Source organism: Balaenoptera acutorostrata, chromosome 1 (assembly GCF_949987535.1).
Source record: "Balaenoptera acutorostrata chromosome 1, mBalAcu1.1, whole genome shotgun sequence".
Classification (NCBI taxonomy): Eukaryota; Metazoa; Chordata; class Mammalia; order Artiodactyla; family Balaenopteridae; genus Balaenoptera; species Balaenoptera acutorostrata.
The window spans coordinates 35,779,449-35,802,491 of NC_080064.1; the positions used below are offsets into that span (position 1 = coordinate 35,779,449).

The following is a 23,043-nucleotide window of genomic DNA, read 5'->3' on the forward strand; positions in this document are numbered from 1 at the left end:
GAATTTCCTTTTCTCCACATCTTCTCTAACCCTTATTATTTCTTGCCTTTTTGATAACAGCCATTCTAACAGGAGGTGATATCTCATTGTGGTTTTGATTTCCATTTCCCTAATAATTAGTGATGTTGAACATCTTTTCATGTGCCCATTGGCCATCTGTATGTCTTCTTTGGCTTACTTTCTTATTCTTGACTCTTTTTCCCCTGTTGTCTATAGATGGAAACTGAACTGGAGCATTTCCATAAGCAGAACACACAGCTGGAGCTGAACATCACAGAATTGTGGCAGAAATTAAGAGCTACTGATCAGGAGATGCACAGAGAGAGACAAAAGGTGTGAGGATTTTCAGAGTCTGGCAGCTCTTGGATTCAGGAGCTGGCGCCTGTCTGCAACGGGCAGCTGGCTTCCAAGAGACAGAGCCAGCCCATAGCTAAGATACACCCATTTTAACTAGCATTCTTCACTTGCTCACAGCCCTGCCCTATTTCAGGCTCATGTAAATTTACGTGACTGAATCCATCTGAGACTATAAAATGACTTTGGGTATAGTGATCAAGGAGGTGGGAAGCCAGTGTTACAGGAATGCTCACAACATTGGCTTGTGTGGCCTGGGAAGGAACATGCTCAGAGAGGTCATCTGTAGTCGGTGGTTAAAGCCTTGACTACCAAAACAATGTTGAGCTAGGAGGACCTAGAAATCACCTATTCCGGTCTCTCTATGTAATAAGCAGGGAAAGCAAGGTCAGAGAGATTAGGAAGTTAGAAACTTCACCCAGCACCCACAGCTAGTGAGCACATACAGAGCCAGGGCTGGGAACCCAGTCTTCTGGTCCTGGGCCAGGACTTGGCTGCACCCTCACCCCCTGGCACAGAGCACCTCGTAATGTTGGTAGAATCAGATTGAATTTTTCCACCCCTCACGTTAAGGATTGACTCTGTACTAGGTAATACTAGAAGCTGCAGAGCTATCAACGTGAACTGATACAGATCCTGCCCTTCACAAACTGAAGAGGTTGACAGGTGATTTGTGGCATGTGCATAGTAATTATCAGCCAGCCAAGGCTGAAAATTATGGAACGTGAATAAAGAGCTGTGGGAGTGAAGAAAAAGGAGAGGCTCTCTAGGTCAGGGGTAAGGGAAGATGGGTATCTGAGAAAGCACGATGGAAGAGGGAGGATGTAGCCCAAGTTTGCAGATGAACCAGTCTGCTCAATTTTGTCATTATCTTCCCTACCCGCTCACAGCAGCCCTCAGGCAGGAGAAACACTGGGTGAGCTAACAAAGGGGCAGGGAAGCCCTGGCACAGGGATCTGCAAGAGAGAATCAATGCTGTCCATCTTGGCTCCGAAAGGAGTAGGTGACCGCTTGCGCCTCTTTTAGTCTTTTAAGGCCTGTGGTCCTGGAAGGAATCCAGAGCCAATAAAGGAATCAGTGTGTGCTGCCTCCTAAAAATGCAACTGTTCAGGCCAGGGGCACAGGAGTTTTAGGGCCTCTCCCTCTGGGCTATGTGCCCATCCAGGCCTCTGGGCCCTGTGTGGCCCCTGGTGGTCAACGGTAAGTCCTAGATGAGGTGTCTCTTGTCCCTTTAAGCAGCCACAAGGCTGCAGCCCCTGCCCCTGGAGAATCCCTATGGGGCCAGAAGTAAATGCCTCTGCTTGCAGGAGCGGGACTTGGAGGCGCTGGTCAAACGGTTTAAGACGGACCTTCACAACTGCGTGGCGTACCTCCAAGAACCCCGGCAGCTGAAGGAGAAGGTCCGCGCTCTCTTTGAGAAGTACGTGCAGCGGGCAGACATGGTGAGCTCTGCCTCCCTTTCCGCCCTCCCCTGCCCTCCAGGCTCTCCCCTCCCTCACGGTGAGCCCCTCCTGCCCCATCAGGTGGAGATCACAGGGCTGAACTCGGACCTGCAGCAGGAGTACACCCGTCAGCGGGAGCACCTGGAGAGGAGCCTGGCCACTCTCAAGAAGAAGGTGGTCAAGGAGAGTGAGCTGCACCGCGCGGATTATGTCCGCATCATGCAGGTACCCGCACGCGCCCCTCAGCTCCCTCGAGGCTGGGCCGTCAGACACAAGAGAGCCTGTCAAGGGCCCCTCCAAGACCACTGTCCTCAGGGTTCCCCAAATGTCCAAGGGACCCACTAGCTTTCTCCAAAGCTCCTTCTTTGACCTGTCTCCTCTGACCCCCCAGAGCTTGTCCTGGCGGTGACCATGGCCCAGAGCCCCACCAAGGAGGTTTTCTAGGCATTTCCATGCCCACTCCTGCCCCTCCAAGGTTCGTTCATTTCTGCCCCATCTCACTTCACCAGCCACCCGTTTCTTTTTTCTACCCCCATCTTTATCCAAAGCACTCCTGCATCCTGCCTCACTCCTCTCCTTGACCCCTGTCCCCTCTGGACTTCGGCCACGTGACTTTAGCTCTCCAAGTTACTCTCTTCCTTCTCCTCTTTTCTGTTTCCAGCTCTTGTTTCACCTTACTTTGTTTTGCTGCTTTTTATTCTGCTACCTGTATCACATGGTCCCTGCTGGCCAAGTTCTCTCCTGGGAACATGCCCATCTCCTCCCACCTCCTCCAGCTTTTCTGGTGCCTCAGGTCCCTACTCTTATCTCTCGGGTCCTGAGCCAACCACACCCACCCTAAGTGTTGGCCTCCCCAGGCGCGCTTTAATGAGCTCTCCAAGCCCACCTCCCCGGACTCTTCCTAGGGCCGTTCAGAGAGCCTAACCCCATTACTGCCACCTCCACTTATACACACTATCAGACTGCCAGGCAGGATTCTGCTGCCAATTTCTCTTTGGGTATCCGTATCACCTGAGGCAATTAATGTGACTTAATATCAAAAGAGAACATCAGAATCACATTTATAAGGCATGTACCTTTTCATGTTTCTATTTCTTTAATGCTGTAATTAAAATGCTGGAATGGGGATGGGCTGCAGTTGGATTGAAACAAATCAGTTCCGAACACAGCTGGGCAGAGCACACTGCAATTCAGGCCAACCCCAGGCACGGCAGGTCTCATGCCACCTTACAACCAGCCCCTGCTTAAAAGCAGCCCACACCATCAAGCAGCCCACTGCCCAGCTCCTGAGCCATGAAAGCAGTCAGAGGCCCAGAGATAGGAGTAAATTCAATTGGTGGGACCCTTAGGCACCAGCAGCTGATACACAGAGCCATTGCTAAGGGTCTCGAGCGCTCCCAAGCATGCAGAGTCCCCAGGGGCACTGCAGTGCAGCCTGCGGGGCAGGGGGACCATGGAGACTGCAGGAGTGGTTGTCAACTGGTGACATTGCTGAGCTCTTATCTGTGACTTGCCACCAGAGCACAGGCCTGAGGGGTCCTCCAAGGGTCCCTTTCTCCATGCCAACAAGACACCCAAAGCAAACGTCAATCCTAGGAGAAGAAGGAAAAGGAAAGAGAGTAAAGACCACAGCCTAGGTGAGGGTGTAAGCGTCAGCACGAGGCTGCTCAGGACAGGCAGAAGGGCCTCTTTTGCTCCCCCATTCCCCAGGGGCCACATGCCCACTCCTGCTGGGCCAGGGTGAGAGTCGGGGTAGCGGGAGCAGAGGAGACCCAAGCAGGGCTTCTGCCCAGCGCTACCACTCCCTGGTGGCTGGCAGAGGGCGCCATCAGCAGGGAGAACCCCGGAGAGTGTTTGCTCAAGCAGCATTGTAAACCTGTGTGCTGCGGAGCCCTGTGGAAGCACAGAAGTGCCACAGACAACTGCAGGGGGCAAGAGGGGGGTCAGGACGCAGGGCTCTGGGTGCCCAGCACCTGCTCAACCAGGGAGACTCCTTGCTTATTGCAGTGGGCTCTGCATAAGATTTTGTTTGGAAGACGTAAAAAAAGATAAGCTTTCAACACTACTGTTCTGGATGATAAAAATTGTTTCCTTCTTTGGTCTTAAGGGCCAGGCAAGGTGGCGGGCCTGGAGAAAAGAGCACAGCCCTGTCTTGGTACAGACCCAGTTTACCCTCCTGCTGGCCAGTCTTGCTCGGTGGCGGGGGGGGGGGGGTCCTGAACTTCTCCAGGAGCCGCCTTCCTATCTGTAAGAGAGGAAGAAAACACCAACCTCAGCTAGTTACTGCAAGGACTGAGTGAGCTAACTAATGTCAAGCGTTGGCCACTGGCCCTGTACAGAACAGGTGCTCCAAAAATGCTATTTTCCTTCCCTTCTTCCGAGCAAAAGACTTACTCAAGAACCAAGGCAAAATCTAGTAAGAGAGCCTGGAAGGCCATCACAGGATGGACTGGGAGTGCCCATGGCCTTGAGGCACGGAAGATGGGACAGTACAACTGATCCCAGACCCCCCAGCTGGTGGTCCGGGGTGCCCGTTGCTTTGGTATGCGTTTGTAAGGAGCTGCATCTGCAGGTACCAAGGCCCTGACACTTAAGTCTCAAAAGGCTGAGGAAGGCTGGGGCAGACATGGCATCTGAGAGAAACTTGTTAGGAAACATAGGAAGTGAGGTCGCTGTCTCATTTATATGTTCAGATAGGAGCACGGGGCCTCCTCGTTCATTCTCCAGCATGATTGCCGATACTAAAATAAGAGTTGCAATGGAATACAAACATCTAGGACACGTACTTTATTCATTCAGGACACGTATTTTGCGGGCTTCTTACATGCCAAGCTGCGAGCTGGCCGTGGAGGATTCCCAGATTAATGTGATGGCTTGCCTACTCTCAGGGAGCTCAACTAGGGAACTTGAGCCAGACACAGATAAGCACTGCTCCATACAGCGCATCCAGGGCGGTAAGCTCACCGGAGAGGGGGGCTTCAGCTAGGGGGCATGGCATTTGAGCTGGGTCTTGAAGGGTGAGTAGAGGGGGTCAGGGAGCAATGGGGGAAGAGCCTTCCAGGCCGAGGACACAACCTGAGAACAGTCAGAGAAGAGAGAGGCCTGTGGGGTGTTTGGGGACCCAGGAATCCCCTGACGTAACTTTACTGCAGAGCATGGGGGCAGGGAGGAAGGGCCCTTTGGAACAGTAGGTAGCTTAGGGTCACGTTGAAAGGGCTTTCCGTGTCACACAAGAAGCATGAAGTTTATTTTATAAGTTGGTGCCCCCTAAGGTTTCTGAAGTAGGTAGGGGTGTTATCTGTTCTGGAAAGGTTACTTCAATGGGCAGGGGGGAAAGACAGGTGGGGAAAGGCAAGTGGCAGGAAAACCCTTTCGAAGATGACTCTCATGTTAAAGGGAGATGACAGGCCTCGGGAGGGGAAAGTTGTGATGTCAGATGTTTCAGAGCAGAGATGATGAATAGAAGTGTCTGGTTAGATGTGAGAGGAAGGCTGAAAGAGGAGTGGAGAAATGGTTCATTTGTGCAGTTAGGCAGATGGCGATCCCACCAACTGTGGGCTCTGGAAAGACGCCACTGAGTGGGGCTCCCAAGTTATCGGAATAAATCCATTGCCTGCTTTTTCCACACTAACCAGACCCTGCTGCATTCTTAAAGGTGTCAACTCAAGGTAGGCCAGTAGGGGGTGCTCTAGGCATTTCCTTTCTGCGCCCTTCTCCCTCGGAGTCCGAAGTTCTGTCAGTCGGTTCCCGTGTGAGGCTCTCTGGCATTGCCCTCAACCAAAGGCAGTCCTGGACAGCTTGGCATAGCCTCTTTGTTCAGAAGCCTTTCTTTTTTTTTTTTTTTTTTTTTAAAAGAGGCAAAGTTTTTTTTTTTTTTTTTACTTGATTTTATTTATTTATTTATTTATTTTTGGCTGTGTTGGGTCTTCGGTTCGTGCGAGGGCTTTCTGCAGTTGCGGCAAGCGGGGGCCACTCTTCATCGCGGTGCGGGGACCGCTCTTCATCGCGGTGCGCGGATCGCGGCCCCTCCCGTCGCGGGGCACAGGCTCCAGACGCGCAGGCTCAGCAATTGTGGCTCACGGGCCCAGCTGCTCCGTGGCATGTGGGATCTTCCCAGACCAGGGCTCGAACCCGTGTCCCCTGCATTAGCAGGCAGATTCTCAACCACTGCGCCACCAGGGAAGCCCTCAGAAGCCTTTCTATATAAACAGACCTTAGTATCCCCGAGCCAGCCTCTCTCATATGCCCCAAGTTCTGGCGCTCGATGGACCCAGGTCAGATTTTCCGTGCCAGAGGAGCTGGCTGGGGGTCTGGAGGATCAGAGGGGCCTTTGTAGGCCGTCCTGACCAAGCGGGCATCAAGAACAGAAAGCTCGGGAGTCCTTAGTGGCGCAGTGGTTGAGAATCTGCCTGCCAATGCAGGGGACACGGGTTCGAGCCCTGGTCTGGGAAGATCCCACATGCCGTGGAGCAACTAGGCCCGTGAGCCACAACTACTGAGCTTGCGCGTCTGGAGCCTGTGCTCCGCAACAAGAGAGGCCGCGTAGTGAGAGGCCCGCGCACCGCGATGAAGAATGGCCCCCGCTTGCCACAACTAGAGAAAGCCCTCGCACAGAGACGAAGACCCAACACAGCCAAAAATAAATAAATAAAGATTTTTATAAAAAAAAAAAAAAAAAAAAAAGAACAGAAAGCTCAGCAAACCTGTTGCATTCACGTTTTGACTTCACAAAACTACCCAAGGCACTCACAGTTGACCTCAGTGTGGCCTCTGGACTCCTCAGAACACAGACCACCCCAGAAAGCCCTCTTAAGGCCGCCCCACTTGTACTTTTCAGGGGCTCCCTCGGCCTCCATACTATGTGAGGTGTTGACGGAGGTGACCTACAGCAGAGGTGAGAGAGTGGAGTCTGGGAGGCAGCAGTCAGAGGCATCAAGGCACCTGGGGGCGGACGCCACCAGATTCGAATCCCAGCTCCGCCACCCATGCACGGCCTCGGCTTCCTCATATGAAACTGAATCCCATAATACTTCCTCCTGAGGTGGTTGAAGGGATTATACGAGGCTGTGTATGCAAAGTGTCTGACACAGTGCAGGAATCTAGTCCACCCTTGGAGTTGTTATCTTGTTATTATCATCGTCATCAGGCATTTGGCGGCTCAGACCCTGCTTGCTCCCTCTTGGCTCGGGGCCTGAAACACTCTTCCCTGCACCGCCCCTCCCCCAGGCTCCACAGGGAGGCTTCCTCACACTGGTGACCGCCCCGCGGGGCATCTCTCTGCACTGGATCCAAGCTGGGCCTCCCACTGTCTGGCACAATAAGCACCTAATAGGCTTTCTGTTTTTATGAATGAACGAATGAACAGAGCAGAGGAATCGGGCTGCATTGAGTCCTGGGCCTCAATCACACTCTAGTGAGGCCTGAGTCGTGTTCTGGAGACCTGTCTTAGGTGACCAGCCTCATGGAGGTGTCCAGGGCTGGCAGTGGCGTCAGAAACATGCATATCAAAAAGGTACCAGGAGCCTGAAGTCCCAATCGTGGCGACAGGGTTGTCAGGGTGGAGAGAATGGCGGGGGCTCCACGTGGGGCCATTACAGTAGTAGAGGTGAAAGATGCTGAGAGCTGGTTATGAATGAACATGAGATTCAGTTCAGACACAAAGGCGACAGGATTGAGTGACAAAGTGAATGGAGGTTGACCGGGAAGAAGTACCTAAAAATGTTTCTGGAGAGAACTGGGGAAATGGCACTTTCAGTCTCCAATCTTTATTCTGATTACTATTATTTAATTGAATGAAGCAGGGGAAGTGAAGCTAAGTGATGCCAGCTAAGAGGAGGGGTGGGGAGAGCCCCTGAGTAGGCTGGGGTGCCCAGGAGTTCCCTGTGGCTCTCCTAAGACTCCCTTCTGTCTGGTCTCCCCTGCTCAACGTTTACCCCCTGGTTTGTAATTTCCTGGTTTACAAGATTCATCTTATTCAACTTGGTATCCACTGTGTTAGTTATCCATTTGCTTATCCCTTCCACAAATATTTATTGAGCACCTCTTACAGGCCAGGCAGAGTCCAAGGTCTTAGAATCCAATAAATATGTACTTAAGTGATTATGTCATGATATAAAGTCAGCATGGAGAAATTCCAGGGGGAGGAAACAGAGCATCTGGAAAGAAAATGTGGGCTATGCATCACCAAGGCCTGGGCTGGTTAAAAGGGTAAAATATCAGGAGAAAACCTGCTGACTTTATAGAAAAACAGGCACAAACCCGAGCCTGTGAATGAGGGACTGGTAATAATTGGGCATTTCATCCAATGAGGGACTGGTAATAATTGGGCATTTCATCCGGAGAACATTTTTTTTTAATGAGGAAGAGTGAAATTAAGCAAAATACCGAAAATCTGAAGGTAGATCTGATCTGCCTAATTAAAAAGGCTCTGGAGGGAAGAACTCTCGGGGTGTCTGCAGTTCACATCCCCATAACAGAGAAGGCTTGTCCTGCTCGCTGACGGCAGCGCTTGGCATCACCCTGTCCTCTGGGCTCAGACTCCACACTCACCACTCCAGAGACAGCGTCCCAAGTGGAAGCACAGTTTGTTTCTGGCACAGGTTCGTCTTATGTAGATTTGGTCAGTGTTTGCCTTTGTTGGTACTCAGACCCTCGAGGGCCTTGCTACTACCCAGGGCAGCATCTCCTGGGACCTGGTTAGAAACGCAGAATCTCAGGAGCAGCTCCAGGCCTGCTGAGTCAGAAGCCACATCTAACCGGATCCTCAGGCGATTCGTGCATAGTCCTATGAGGGGTGCTGTGGCGGACATGCTGAGCACTGAGGCCGTGGGCTCCAAGAGCAGAGCGGTCCATGGTGGGAGGGACGCCTCCATGGAGCCTCCCCTGGGGCTCCTGTGCTGAGTGTGAAAAGGAAGGCAAGGCAAGAGAGAAGAGACTGCTTGGTCCCAGAGCGCAGAGCCCCTCCACCTGGCCTGCAGCGGGCCCTGCCCCACACGCCTCTCTACTCCTCTCACCTCGCACTCCCGTGACACAGAACTGCTGCAGGTCACCCCACACACCTGCCGTGTCATTCTGTGCCTTTCTCCTGCCATTCCAGTGATCTGGGACCCCCTTTACCTTCTCCTTCGTAACTCTGTCAAGCCTCAGCCCAGGGGTCAGTTCCTAGGAATCCACCCCGGTCATTCGGGCAGAGCTAAGTGCCTTTCCTCTGTGTCCCCCTCCTCCATCCCAGCAAGGTGGCCTCCTCACTAAAGTGTGCCCAGACCCCTCACTAAACCCTAAACTCCTCAAGAACAGAGGCCAAGTCTTACTTTCTCTATATATACGCCTCAGGATCAGCACAGTGCCTGGCACATAATAAGTACTCAATAAACATTGGATGGATGGATATTTATCAAACACTAACGAGAGAAGTGAACTTCCAGTGGCTGTAGCAAATGTTAATTATCCATTTACTTTTCTTTATTCCTCAGTAAACCGTATGCTGCTGAGAGCAGAAACCATGTCTTATTTCTGTCTGCATCCCGGGGATGCAGCAGATACCATATAAATGTAGGTTCAACAAATGAATGGAAAAAAACAAAGTGTAGCACAGTACTTAAGAGCTCAGAGCTCTGGAGCCAGACTGGGTCAGAATCCTGGCTCTGCCACTTGCTATCTATGTAATTTGGGTAAGTTACATCACCTCTCTGTACCTCAGTTTTCTCTAATACTGTGGTTGTAATAGAATCTATGCATAGGGTTATTATGAAACTTCAATGCATTAAGTTCATGAAAAGTGCTTAGAAAAGCATTGCTGTTGCTACGGATGGGAAGAGCCTGGATGGATGGGAATGGTGCACACTGCCTGTAGCTAACTTTGCCAGAGTCCACCTGAAGGTAAGTCAGCTGTTAGCTCAAGAGGCTGATCCATGAGCCAGGATAAAGACTCATGCAGCAGTAGAGGCACCAGAGACGTAATCTGGGTCCAGGACCAACATTGACTCTTCCCCACACCCTTAGCCCCAGGCCAGAGCAGGTCCTGTGCCCACTGACCACTTATCCATCTACACTCACTCTCTCCTCCTTCTTCTCTATAGGAAAATGTCTCCCTGATCAAGGAGATTAATGAGCTCCGCAGAGAGCTGAAGTTCACCCGCTCCCAAGTCTATGACCTTGAAGCAGCCCTGAAACTGACCAAGAAAATTCAACCACAAGACGTTCCAGAGACAGGTAATGTCACCAGTGGTCAAGAAAGATGGGCACTGGGATCCAGGGACCAATGGCAGCCGCGAGCAGGTCTCCTTTTGGCTTTCAAAGCTGCCTCTCCTGAGTTTCCTCCTGTATCAGCTCACATCCACCCCATGGCCTCCTGGGCACCTCTGCATGCCACGCGCCTGCTCTTCAAAGGATTTGTGAGGACCCTGCCACATTCAAACACTCACAAATCCAGAATTCTTGGGGTTAGCAAAGGTTTCAGAATTCAGAATCTTTCAGATCTTAGGAAGAACATACTATTCGGTAGTGAAACATATGAATATTCGCACTAAACTTCATGAATTTAAAAATGCTTTCCATTTTTAAAGCTTTTTGCATTTTACAATTGTGGATCAAGGATTGTGGACCTGTACGATGAAAATAAAGGCAAAAATAAGGACCAGAAACAACTTAAAGGGAGAGGGGAAAGAATTATATTAAAAATATTAAATGAGTTAGTTATTGCAGTTATAAAATTCCTCTGAATTTCTGATAGCCAAGACAAAAAGGGAAAAAATATGATAGTTTACATAGCTCTCATATGGGGAAAGGAAGTTTTTTTCTGGAGGAACAAACCTTTCCCTGGTACTAAGTTCTGTGAGAAACTAAATACATGGAGACTTACAAAAGGGATATTGAACAACATAATTGACAGTCTTTAATGGTAGGTTTTCAGACAATAAAAAACATTCTTCAGATGTCCATTTCTTATCTGGACAGTCAATAAAAAACAAGAGTATACGGTATTACTGTGGAAAATTAAGCCAACGTAGTTCAAGTATATTGTTTTCTGGTGGTTTACCTTCAGGAATAAAGCTTAGAAACCCTAATGAACTGAAACATTCCACAGCTGTGGACTGGGTCTTTCAAATATCAGCCACCTCATGTAATATGGTTATGCAAGATATTATCATTGGCGGAGGGTAGCTGAAGGATACACAGGAGCTCTGCACTATTTTCATAACTGTTTGTGAGTCTTGAACTGTTACAAATTTTATATATATATATATATATATGTATATATATATATATATGTATGTGTATATATATATATATATATATATATATATATATATATATATATATATATAATTGTTGTCTCATACGCCATTGCCGTTAGAGTTGAACTTGATAGGGTGAACTCTGTGAGTAGTACCCGAAACAATATTAGCTCTGAAGAACTGACATAAGAGCACAGCATGTGTTAAAAAGACTGAGAGGCTTCTCTGGTGGTGCAGTGGTTGAGAGTCTGCCTGCTAATGCAGGGGACACGGGTTCGAGCCCTGGTCTGGGAAGATCCCACATGCCGTGGAGCAGCTGGGCCCGTAAGCCACGATTACTGAGCCTGCGCATCTAGAGCCTGTGCTCCGCAACAAGAGAGGCCACAATAGTGAGAGGCCCGCACACTGCGATGAAGAGTGGCCCCCGCTTGCCGCAAGTAGAGAAAGCCCTCGCACAGAAATGAAGACCCAACACAGCCAAAAACAAATAAATAAAATTAATTAATTAATTTAAAAAAAAAAAAAAGACTGAGAACTTGGGAATTCCCTGGCGGCCCAGTGGTTAGGACTCTACGCTTTCACTGCCGAGGGCCAGGGTTCAATCCCTGGTCAGGGAACTAAGATCCCACAAGATGCATGGCACAGCCAAATAAATAAATTAATTTAATTTAATTAATCAATCTGTTAAAAAAAAAAGAAAAAGACAGAACTTGACTTCTTAGAGGTGAAACCATCTTCAGTTGGAGGTGAAGCATAGATGTGTCTGTGAACAATCACAAAACTTCTCTTTTAAAAAAATATTTCAAATATGCCCCAGTGGCCTAGCAAATAACTGGTTGAGACCTCCTCAGGATGCTGTATGATATAGCCAGGTTCTTCTTATTACTATGATGGAAACTATCAGACAGACAAAAATTGAGAGAAATTCTAATGAATCCCCATGAATTCATTCCCTGACTTGAACAACTGTCGCTCTTGCTTCATTGGTATCACCACGCCCCCCCCACCCAGTTATTCCCTCCCACACCCATAGTAGATTATTCTGAAGCAAACCAAACATCATGCCACTTGTGTCATAGAGCTTTACTCAAGGGAGGTTTCATCGATAATGGCTGAAGACAGGTACTACCAATTGTCTGCCTTGATCATGAAGAACCTAAGTCTAGCTTCTGGTTCTGAACATGGGGCCTCCAAAACAAGTTAGCTCAAAATATACATTCCTATGTTGTTTAAAACTGACCAATTCAGTTAGTTTGAAGAATTCTGTATCTGAACAGGAGAGGTTATCATCCCCAACCACAATTTTAGTTTTAGCAACATTTATATTGTCATTTACACAACAATTAACCAACAGGCCTAATAGACACACCTGCTTGGTTTTCAGTTATTAAAACCATATTACTAGAACGTCTAATTAAAGATGGCTAATTGAAAACCTACTAAAATGGCATAAATAAACCAAAGAAAACACAATGGAAACAAGAGACGTACAATTTTGAAAGCTGGAAAATGGATAGATGAGTGGTTACTGACTTCATAGACCCGAGAAACCTGAATCCTAAGCCAGGAGTGGGGAACCTAGAAGAAACCTGATGAACCCCTGAAAGGCTCAGGAATTAGCAGAAGCAGCTATCTCTGGAAGTGGGGGTGAAGGTGTGACTGAAAGCAAGAGGGAAAGTCTTTAAGAAGCTGTTAGATCTACCTAGTACCCAATACAGTGGCTAAAAATAGAACCATCAGGTCCATCATCATGAAATTCTAGAATACCAGAGGGCAAAGAAAAAAATCCTAATTGCGGGATATAAAGTCAGCACACAAAAATCAGTTGCATTTTTATACACTAACAATGAATAATTTGAAAAGGAAATTAAGAAAACAATTTAACTTACAATAGCATCAAAGAGAATAAAATACTTAGGAATAAACTTACCAAGGAGGTGAAGGACTACCTGTACACTGAAAACCTACAAAAAACCACTGAAAGAAATTGAAGAATACACCAGCAAATGGAAAGACATCTTTTGTTCATGGACTGGAAGATTTATTAAAATGTCAATACTATCCAAAGTGATCTACACATTCAATGTAATCCCTATCAAAATCCCAATGACATTTTTTTTGCAGAAATAGAATATCCATTCTAAAATTCATTGGGAGTCTCAAGGTACCCCAAATAGCTAAAACTCTTGAAAAAGAACAAAGTTGGAGGCCTCACACTTCTTATTTCAAAATTTACAGCAAAGCTATAGTAATCAAAACAGTATGGTACTGGCATAAATATAGACATATAGACCAATGGAATAGAATACAGAGCCCAGAAATAAACACTCACATATATGGTTAAATGATTTTCAATGTGGGTGTTAAGACTATTCAATGAGGAAAGGACAGTCTTTTCAACAAATGGTGCTGGGAAAACTGGATATCCACATGCAAAGGAATGAAGTTGGACCCTTACCTTACATCATATACAAAATTTAACTCAAAATGGGGGCTTCCCTGGTGGCGCAGTGGTTGAGAATCTGCCTGCCAATGCAGGGGACACGGGTTTGAGCCCTGGTCTGGGAAGATCCCACGTGCCACGGAGCAGCTGGGCCCGTGAGCCACAACTACTGAGCCTGCGCGTCTGGAGCCTGTGCCCTGCAGCAAGAGAGGCCGCGACAGTGAAAGGCCCGTGCACCGCGATGAAGAGTGGCCCCCGCTCGCCACAACTAGAGAAAGCCCTCGCACAGAAACGAAGACCCAACACAGCCAAAAATAAATAAATAAATAAAAATAAAATTTATTTTTAAAAAAAAGAATTTAACTCAAAATGAACCAAAAACTTAAACATAAGAGCTAAAACTATAAAACTCATATAAGAAAATATAGGGGGAAACTTCATTATATTAGATTTTGCAATGATTTCTTAGATATGACATCAAAAGTACAGACAACAAAAAGAAAGTAGATAAATTGGACTACATCCAAATTTAAAGCTTTTGTGCATCAAAGAACACTATCGACAAGTGTGAAAAGGCAACCCATGGAATGGGAGAAGATATTTGAAAATCACATATCTCATAAAGGGTTGACATCCAGAATATATAAAGAACTCCTACAACTTAACTACAACAACAACAACAAAAATTTTTTTTAATAAGCAAAGGACTTGAATAGACATTTCTCCAAAGAAAATATAGAGATGCCTATAATACGTATATGAAAAAAGCAGACGGGGAGGTAAACAGAAACTAGGCAGAGGCGAGTGATGCAGGCCCAAGAAGGTGGATGGGCTGGTAGGTGGACGGGCTGGTAGGCTTTTGTGTGCTGTACCTTCCCAGGGGTGCTACTTTTCCCAGGGCTCCATGGCTGGGCCACAGCTTGACTGAGGAGATGGTTACCAGGGACAACCAGTAGCAGAAGGAGGATGAAGGGTCAAGACCTAGAAAAGAGAAGCAATCAAGAGCCTAGAAAGATCAAGAGTCTAGAAATTGCAGTAAAGGAGAAGAGGCAAGGAGCAAAGGCAGACAGAGAAGGATCCAGACTTCTCCTGGGAAGGATGGGATAAGTCGAGTACTCTGAATGCTGGCCCCATCAGGTCAATTAGAGGCCAAGGCAAGGCTGGCCACTGGCCACTGCTGACCACTTCCTCTTTAAAATATTCTCTTCCTTGGCCACCATCATCTGTTCTTTTCTAGTTTTTCCTCCAGGGAAGGGGTTGGCAGAGGATAGGAAAGAGACCCCTCTTCCACTGAGAGAAGCTTGACTGTGGTGAGGGAGTTGGAGACACAGATCCTCAGTGAAGAGGGTGGCAACGTCATCCATTAAGAGCAGAGGAGAGGATGGATTTGGCAATAATTTCTTGGATATGATATCAAAAGCACAGGCGACAAAAGAAAATATATAATAAATTAGACTGTCAAAATTTAAAACTTCTGTGCATCAAAGAACACAATCAACAGAGTGAAAAGGCAACCTATGGAATGAGAGAAATCATACAGCTAATAAGGGGACAATGTCCAGAATATATAAAGAACTCCTACAACTCCAAAACAAACAAACAAACAAACCTGATTTTAAAATGGGCAAAGGACTATAGACACTTCTCCAAGAAGATACACAGATGGTCAACAAGCACATGAAAAATGCTCAGTATTACTAACAATTAGGGAAATGAAATCAAAGCCACAATGAGATACTGCCTCACACTCATTAGGATGGCTACTATCAAAATACACCAAACCAAAAAGAAAAACCAAACCAAAAAAAAAAAAAAAAAAACCCAGAAAGTAACAAGTGTTGGCAAGGGTCTGGAGAAATTGGAACCCTGGTGCACTGTCGATTGGAATGTAAAACAGTACAGCCACTATGGAAAACAGTAAGGTGTTTCCTCAAAAAATTAATAACAGAGTTACCATATGAACCAGAAATTGCGCTTCTGGGTTTATACCCAAAAGAAGTGAAAGCAGGGTCTCAAAGAGGATATTTGTACACTCATGTTCATAGCAGCATTATTCACAGTAGCCAAAAGGTGGAAGCAACCCAAATTTCCATCAATAGATGAATGCATAAACAAAATGTGGTCTATATATGCAATGAAATATTATTCAACCTTAAAAGGAAGGAAAGTCTGACATATGATACAACATAGATGAGCCTTGAGGACATTATGCTAAGCCAGACACAAAAGGACAAATACCGTATGATTCCACTTACCTGAGATACCTAGAGTCATCAAATTCATAAAGACAGAACGCAGAATGGTGGCTACCAGGGGCTGGGGGTGGGGGGACTGAGGGGCTGTTTAATGGGGATGGGGTTTGAGTTTTTCGAGATGAGAAGAGTTCTGGAGATTAGTTGCACAGCAATGTGAATGCACTTAACACTACTAAACCATACACTTAAAAATGGTTAAGGGACTTCCCTGGTGGTCTGGTCGCTAAGACTCTGCGCTCCCAATGCAGGGGGCCCAGGTTCGATCCCTGGTCAGGGAACCAGATCCCACATGCCGCAACTAAGAGTTCTCATGCCACAACTAAAAGATCCCACATGCAGCAACAAAGATCCCAAGTGCCGCAACTAAGACCTGTGCAGCCAAATAAATAAATAAGTAAATAAATTTTTTTTTAACGGTTAAGATAGCAAATGTTATGTTATATAGATTTTACCACAATTTTTTTTTCTAAGTAGGGCAGAGGAGTTGGAGTAAAGATTGAAGTTCCTAAGTGCTGCTGTGGGGAATGAGAGTTTGCTGACTATGGACATAAAGTCCGTCTGGGGTTGGAAACCAAGAACTTGAATCTCGTGTGTTACTTTTATCGGTAACGCGCAGCAGGCCAGATGTGAAAGTGGCGACCCTGGATGCTCAGATTATCTTGGATGTAGGCTGGGCAGGGTACCTGGGGCAGAGGGACGAGGCATCTAGACGGGAGAAGAAACTCACTGTGGGTCTACCTGGTCAGAAAAGGAGTGAATCTAAGAGGAACCCATTTGGTAGGTAAAAAATGGAGTTGTCCGGGAAGATGAAGTCTAAATTCAGTCTAAGAAGAGGTGAATGGAGCGCTAGAGTGAAAGATCCTGGGCGGGACGAGGGAGGGGAAGCCACAGAGTGGGTGTGGAGCTGGCGTGCAGGCCAAACAATTAATGCTGAGAGTTTAGCCTCGTGAGGCCAGGGAGTGGGGTGAGCCGTGGACCCTCGTGGACACCAGCATCACCCAGGACAGCACTGAGGCAGGAGGATGGCTGAGAGTCTCGGGGGACGTCCTCAGGGAACATGAGTGAGTGGCCACAGCAGGAGGGCTAGAGAGGGGTCTCCGGAGCAGGTTTACGTGAGGAGGAGGACTGGCAGCTTGGAGGGCAGCCCGGGTCAACAGGAGAGTGCCACTCTGCTTGGGGTGTGGGGACTGAGCAGCCCCCAGTGGAAGGGGCCTCGGGGCAGGCACACTGTGGGGCTCAGGAGAGGGGCCGGGCTGAGGTCAGGTTTAGCATTTGCCTTATCACTCCAAAGCGTGTCTCTTCGTTTCTCCTGCTCTGCTAGACAGTGAAATGGCTCATCTCCATCTCGCTAGCATCTGGGTTGGAGTGTCTACCCCATAGCAGGTGCTCCATAAATGTGTGCGGGGGTGGAGGTTAGAGGCGGAAGGGAGGATAAGCTTTGCAGCAGCCCAGTAACAGGCCCACACTAGTCCTGCTCTGTCCCCTACAGAGTCCGGCAAAGACTTGCCAGGCATGCCTCCCACCGTGAGACTGAATGAGCAAGAAGAAACTGGGAGAATCATTGAGATGCAGCGCCTGGAGATCCAGCGCCTCAGAGACCAGATCCAAGAACAAGAGCAGGTCCCAGGCTTCCACCCCTTTGCCGGGATGCGGTTGCCTTCCCTCCTGGGGGCAGAAGCAGACTTAAAGCTGCAGACCAAGTGACCCCCTCTGGTGAGCCGTCTCCAGCCAGGCCGGAAGAAGCACGGTGCTCCTGTCGTCCCCAGCCTGACTCTGGGCTGCAGCCCCTGCAGCCCTGACCACACCAGCCTCTCCCTCCTGCCCTGGGGAACCTGGGACACGGGCAGAATAAAGGTGTTCTCCCACAGTCACGTCCAACTCTCTGCTTAGCCAGGGAGCTGGGGAGGGAGGAAGGGAGAGAGGGACCCTGAGGCCCGGGGGGCTCCTGCTCGTCCAAAGCCACCACTGCTAGTCCCTGCCCAGGCACAGGGCTGCCTGTCGCTGCAGAGATCCCACGCCCCGCCCCGCCCTTCTCTGGACCTCAAGAGCAGGGCTGCCTGTCACTGCAGAGATCCCACGCCCCTCCCCACTCTTCTCTGGACCTCAAGGGCAGGGCTGCCTGTTGCTGCAGAAATCCCACGCCCCTCCCTGCTCTTCTCTGGACCTCAAGGGCAGGGCTGCCTGTCACTGCAGAGATCTCACGCCCCTCCCCGCTCTTCTCTGGACCTCAAGGGCAGGGCCGCCTGTCGCTTCTGACCTGCCTTCTCCCCTGCCAGCCACGTCAGGACCAGACAAAGCCTCCTACGTTTTCTTCTTACTTATGAAACATAATGAGGTTTGCTGAGAATTTTCACAGCTGTGTGAAGGTGAGAGTAAAATCATGAACATGGCAAAGTTGGTAGAGTTCCCCCACATCTTCCATTATCTGCAGACCCTGGTGTCACGACTATAAGCAGAACTCTGCCCTTCTTCCTCTTACCTCCATGCCTCTCTAGACTTGTCATCCTCGGTCTGCAGGGCCCTGCCCTGCTCCTCCATTTCTGGGGGGCACCTCTTCCTCTAGACCCCATACTGGGTGGCCCAGCCACACATACCAGGAGAAGTGGTTTTTTATGCACTAAGAACCCAGATGTCCCTGTCTTCTCCCACCTGCAGAAGCCAGACACCCTTCTAATACCCAAATAACAAATATTAAGCCCCCGGTCTCTCCTGGTGTGTCATGGAATCTCAGGGCTGAGATACAACCAGACCTCAAGAAGGACTTGAACTAAGACCTGGGACATGGCGGGAACCCCCTCTCCCTCTCTTATTCTTGCCTCTCTATAGACCAGCCTCCCATTGCCAGTACAGCTGGCAGAAGGGGACCCTTAGCATCCCATAAGTAGATGCCCCAAGGCTGACATGGAGTCTCTAGTCTAACTTTAAATTGCCCAAGGAGAATATTTGGGGCCTATCTTGAGTCTGGAGCTCACCGCTATCCAATCAACTGTACCCATAGGGGTGGGTCACAGAATAGAATCCTGGTTACTGGGGTTCATCCCTGTAGTGAAGTTGGTCATTGTGAGTGGAGCAGATATTCCAAAAGATGTCCGTCTGGGGCAACTGTCAGTCATGGAACATGGGGTGGGGGCAGGTGACCTGGAGCCATTGAAGACCTGGTGTTGCACCTGTGCTTTAAGCCCTTTATTCTCCAACTGCCTTTCAGGGTGGCAGGGATGGGACCTCTTTTGCTCACCACTGTCTCCAGCATCTGCACAATCCCTGGTCCAGAGAAGGGAAACAGTAAATGTTTGCTGGATGGATTATATTATTTATCGCCTCCCCCCCAACTATTTAGACTAGGTATTATTGTCCCCATTTTACAAATGAATAGACTGGGACCCACGGAGTTTAAGCCATTTTTCTAAGGTTGCAGAGCTAGAGCTGGGACTGGGACCTTCAAGGTCAATCTAGTTCCAAAACCAATATTCTCTCCACTGTTCATGCTTTCATTCACAAGCATTCCTTGAACACGTATTATATGCCAGGCCTGTTCTAGGAGCTAGAATGCATAAATCACTCCGTTCAAGAAGCTTATCTTCCAGGGCGGTAGACAGACAATATTCCAGACAGATAAGAATATATAGCATATTTGACAGCGACAAGTGCTAAGGAGAAACATGAGAGAATAAAGGAAATCAAAGAATGAAGGGCAGGGAGGTAGGAAGTACGGGGAAGCCTGTGATTTTAGACACAGGAAGGAAGCCTCACTGAGAGGGTGACATTTGAGCACCTTCCTGAAGAAAGGTGAGGGAGGGAGCCATGTGGGAGGAAAGAGCTCCAGGCAGAGGGAACAGCCAGTGCAAAGGCTCTGAGCAAGCACAAGCAGAAGAGGGACAGCGGGGGGTGAAGTCAGAGAAGGCCTTAGAGATTGTGGGAGGACTCTGGCTGTTTCTCTGGGTAAGACAGGCCATTGGAGGAATTTAAGCACAGCAGTGACTTTACCTGCTCTACCTTATCACAGGATCACTCTAGCTACTGGGTGGAGAATAGCCTGAGGTGGGAACTTGGCTGAAGCGGGGAGGCTGGGCTACAGGGCCTCTCCCTTCTCCTGGGTCCTCCCACCGTCTAACACAGGGGTCCCCAACCCCCGGGCCACGTCCAAGGCCTATTAGGAACCGGGCCGCACAGCAGGAGGTAAGCAGTGGGCAAGTGAGCGAAGCCTCATCTGCCGCTCCCCACCGATCCCCATCGCTGGCATTACCGCCGGAACCATCCCCCCACCCCACCCCCAAGTCCGTGGGAAAATTGTCTTCCACAAAAGCGGTCCCTGGTGCCAAAAAGGTTGGGGACCGCTGGTCTAAGGGATCAGTTAGAATCCACACCTCACGCTCTCTGCCCACTGCCACCTCCTCCCCCTGCCTTCAGTACCGCCCATCTGAGCTGCCTCAGCAGCCTCTGCTTTGGGGACAGAGTTCAACAGCCCTGTGAGGAGCCTGCCTGTCCACTTTAACTCCAAGTTATTCGATAAGACCCAGAATGAGAACAAAGTCTCACCCAATCAATGTTTAAACTGGAAGCTTTTAGGCTTTGTTCCCTCCACCCAAAAAATTCCCTTCAAACCCGCAGGGGAAGCCGGTGGAGGGCAGGGGGGCGTGGATCTCATGACTTCCCCCCGCCCAGCTCTATCCAGGACAGCTGGACCCTGGATGGGTCTGGCTGGGACCGGTCCCTCCTTGGGACCAGGAGGAAAATAAATGTCAGAGGGGCAAGAGGAATACACAGTCACTGAGCCCTGCCAGGCCCCTTCTTCCCCGCTCACCCCAGGGCAGGGAACGCCTCTATAATGCTTTGCAAAGTGGCAAACCCACATGTTTGTCCCCAAGATCCAGCCTGCCCTACCTCTCCTTGAGGGGAAGAACCATCTAGTAAGGGATCTGCAAGCCACACGTGGCGAGCGTTAGACATGTGGCTAGTCTGAGCTGAGATGCACTGTAAGCATAAAATACACAGCGAATTTTCAAGACGAAATAAAAGACTGAAAGAGCTCAATCCCTTGTGTATTAAAATGAAAATATTTGGGGCTTAAATTGAAATTTCACTGTATTAATTTCACCTGTTTCTCTTTACTTTTTTCACATGATTACTAGACGATTTTACATTTTAAAATTACATATGTGGGGCTTCCCTGGTGGCGCAGTGGTTGAGAATCTGCCTGCCAATGCAGAGAACGCGGGTTCGAGCCCTGGTCTGGGAAGATCCCACATGCCGCGGAGCAACTCGGCCCGTGAGCCACAATTACTGAGCCTGCGCGTCTGGAGCCTGTGCGCGGCAACGAGAGGCCGCGATAGTGAGAGGCCCACGCACCGCGATGAAGAGTGGCCCCCGCTTGCCACAACTAGAGAAAGCCCTCGCACAGAAACGAAGACCCAACACAGCCATACATACATACATACATACATACATACATACATAAAAAGAATGTAAGCAGACAAGAATATCATTAAAAAAAAAAAATTACATATGTGGCTCGTGTTATATTTCTATTGGACGGTGCTGCTCTAGAGTTATGACCAGGCCCCCAATCATCTCCACCGAGCAAAGCAAAGAGAAGCATGGACAGGTCCAGCATAATTATTTTGTGAGCTGATAATGGAAAGATAACTTTGATTTTGTTTTTCTTGTCTATTTCATACACACCAAAAGGAGAGACAGCAGGAGGCATTACAAGGGGTTCAATCCAGGCGACAACCACCTCCAACTAGCCTCCCCGCCCCCCGCCCATCGTGTAGTGTGTGGTACCAGATTCGCCTGTTAGAAGCAGAGCCCTGGCCATGTCCTCATTATACTTTGGAACCCTCCATGAGTACCTCAGATGAGTCCAAATGCCTCACCAAGGCATTCAAGGCCCTGTGCCACCTGAGCCAAACTTGCCTTTCCAGCTTCCTCTCACAAGCTCCCTGCGTAGCCCCACATCTGGCAGTTCACACGTTCATTCATTCAACACATGTTTACTGAATACTTCCCATGTGCCAGGCACAGTGCTGGCTGCTGAGCTCATGAGGGTTAGCAAAACGGGCACTAAATCTGCACCCACTGGGAACCCCACGTCTAGTGGGGGATGACAGGTGAATAAATAGGGCAATCACAGCACATGCAGTAAGAGCAGTTGTGGGGGAAGCATGGGGGCCATAGGTGCCCCAAAGAGGCACCTGAACCAGCCTAGAGGTCAAGGAGGGCTTCCTGGAGGAGGTGACATCTCAGTTGAAGAATTTGAGTTAGCCAGACCAAGGCTGGGGGTGGGGCGTGGTAAATATCCCAGGGAGAGAGAACTCTGAGTTCAGAAACTAAGCGGAAGGGCAGAGCAGTGCAGAGCATACATAACTGAAAGACAGGCATTCTGCCTGGAGGGCAGGGGCCAGGGGCAAATGACTGGCCTGCTGTGGATGGCAGGGGTTCTGTGAGCCTTGTAAAGGAATATGGCATTTATCCCCAAGTGTTTATTCTGCAAGTGTTTTAAGCAAGGGAGCTCCTGTTTCCCACCTGAAAAGCCTTTACCCCCTCCTCCCTGTGCACTCAAATCCTGCCTCCTCAGGGGGGCCAAAACGTGGGGCAAACCTACCTTGGTCAGGCCCTTGAGGCTTTGAAGGAGAATGGGCTAGGGGCTTGTGGGGCTCCGGCCCAGGGGAAAGCACCAAGGGATGGAGTTACTGGGGCTGAGTTTGGGGGCCAGCTGGTGTTGCAGTTTGGGGCTGAGGCAGGATTTGAGCTTGGAGTCGGGATTTGGGGGCTGGATTCAGGAACATGGGTCAAGGTTGGGGCCAAGGATGAGGCTGCCATCTAAGATCTAATTCCAGCATTTGGAGCTGAGGTTTCAAGCCAGATTTGGGGTTGGGATCTGGGGCTGGGACTGGAACTGGATTTGGAAATGGGGCTGGGGCGTCGGGGCTGGGGCGTCAGGGCTGGGATTTGAGATTCAGGGTTGGGGCTGAGATGTGGGGTAGGGGCCTCGGTTGGAGCTAGGAGTTCTAGTTAGGGTTTGAAACTGCAGCTGGGGCTGGGATTGGGTTTAAGGCTGGAACTAAAGCTAAATTGGGTTGGAGCTGGGGGATGGGCTCAGGCCCCGGCTCTGGGGCAGATGGACAACATTCCTCCTGCTGCCCAGGTCTGGAAATTGCATTCGTGCCCTAACAGCAAGAGACAGAAGCCCCTCCCTTCCCAGGAATGCCTCAGCCCAGCAGAAGGAGCAACGCCACGTCAGCCAATCGGCTCAGGCCCTGCCTTGGAAACACCTGTTGATCCTCCTCCCCCGCCCCCCCCCCCCCGCCCCGCCT

The 23,043-nt window shown here is 49.2% G+C and overlaps 1 protein-coding gene across 1 annotated transcript in view; it reads left to right on the plus strand.

Moving 5' to 3' along the window:
* The window catches only part of CFAP57 (cilia and flagella associated protein 57), a 75,946-nt gene extending 58,380 nt beyond the window's left edge, over positions 1–17,566 (plus strand). Inside the window, exons 18-22 of the mRNA XM_007164632.2 lie at positions 217–333; positions 1,662–1,796; positions 1,878–2,021; positions 9,875–10,007; positions 17,220–17,566. Coding sequence (XP_007164694.2) covers positions 217–333; positions 1,662–1,796; positions 1,878–2,021; positions 9,875–10,007; positions 17,220–17,434 — 744 coding nt within the window. The 3' untranslated portion in view covers positions 17,435–17,566. The remainder of the gene's footprint in view (positions 1–216; positions 334–1,661; positions 1,797–1,877; positions 2,022–9,874; positions 10,008–17,219) is intronic.
* The last annotated feature ends 5,477 nt before the right edge of the window (positions 17,567–23,043 follow it).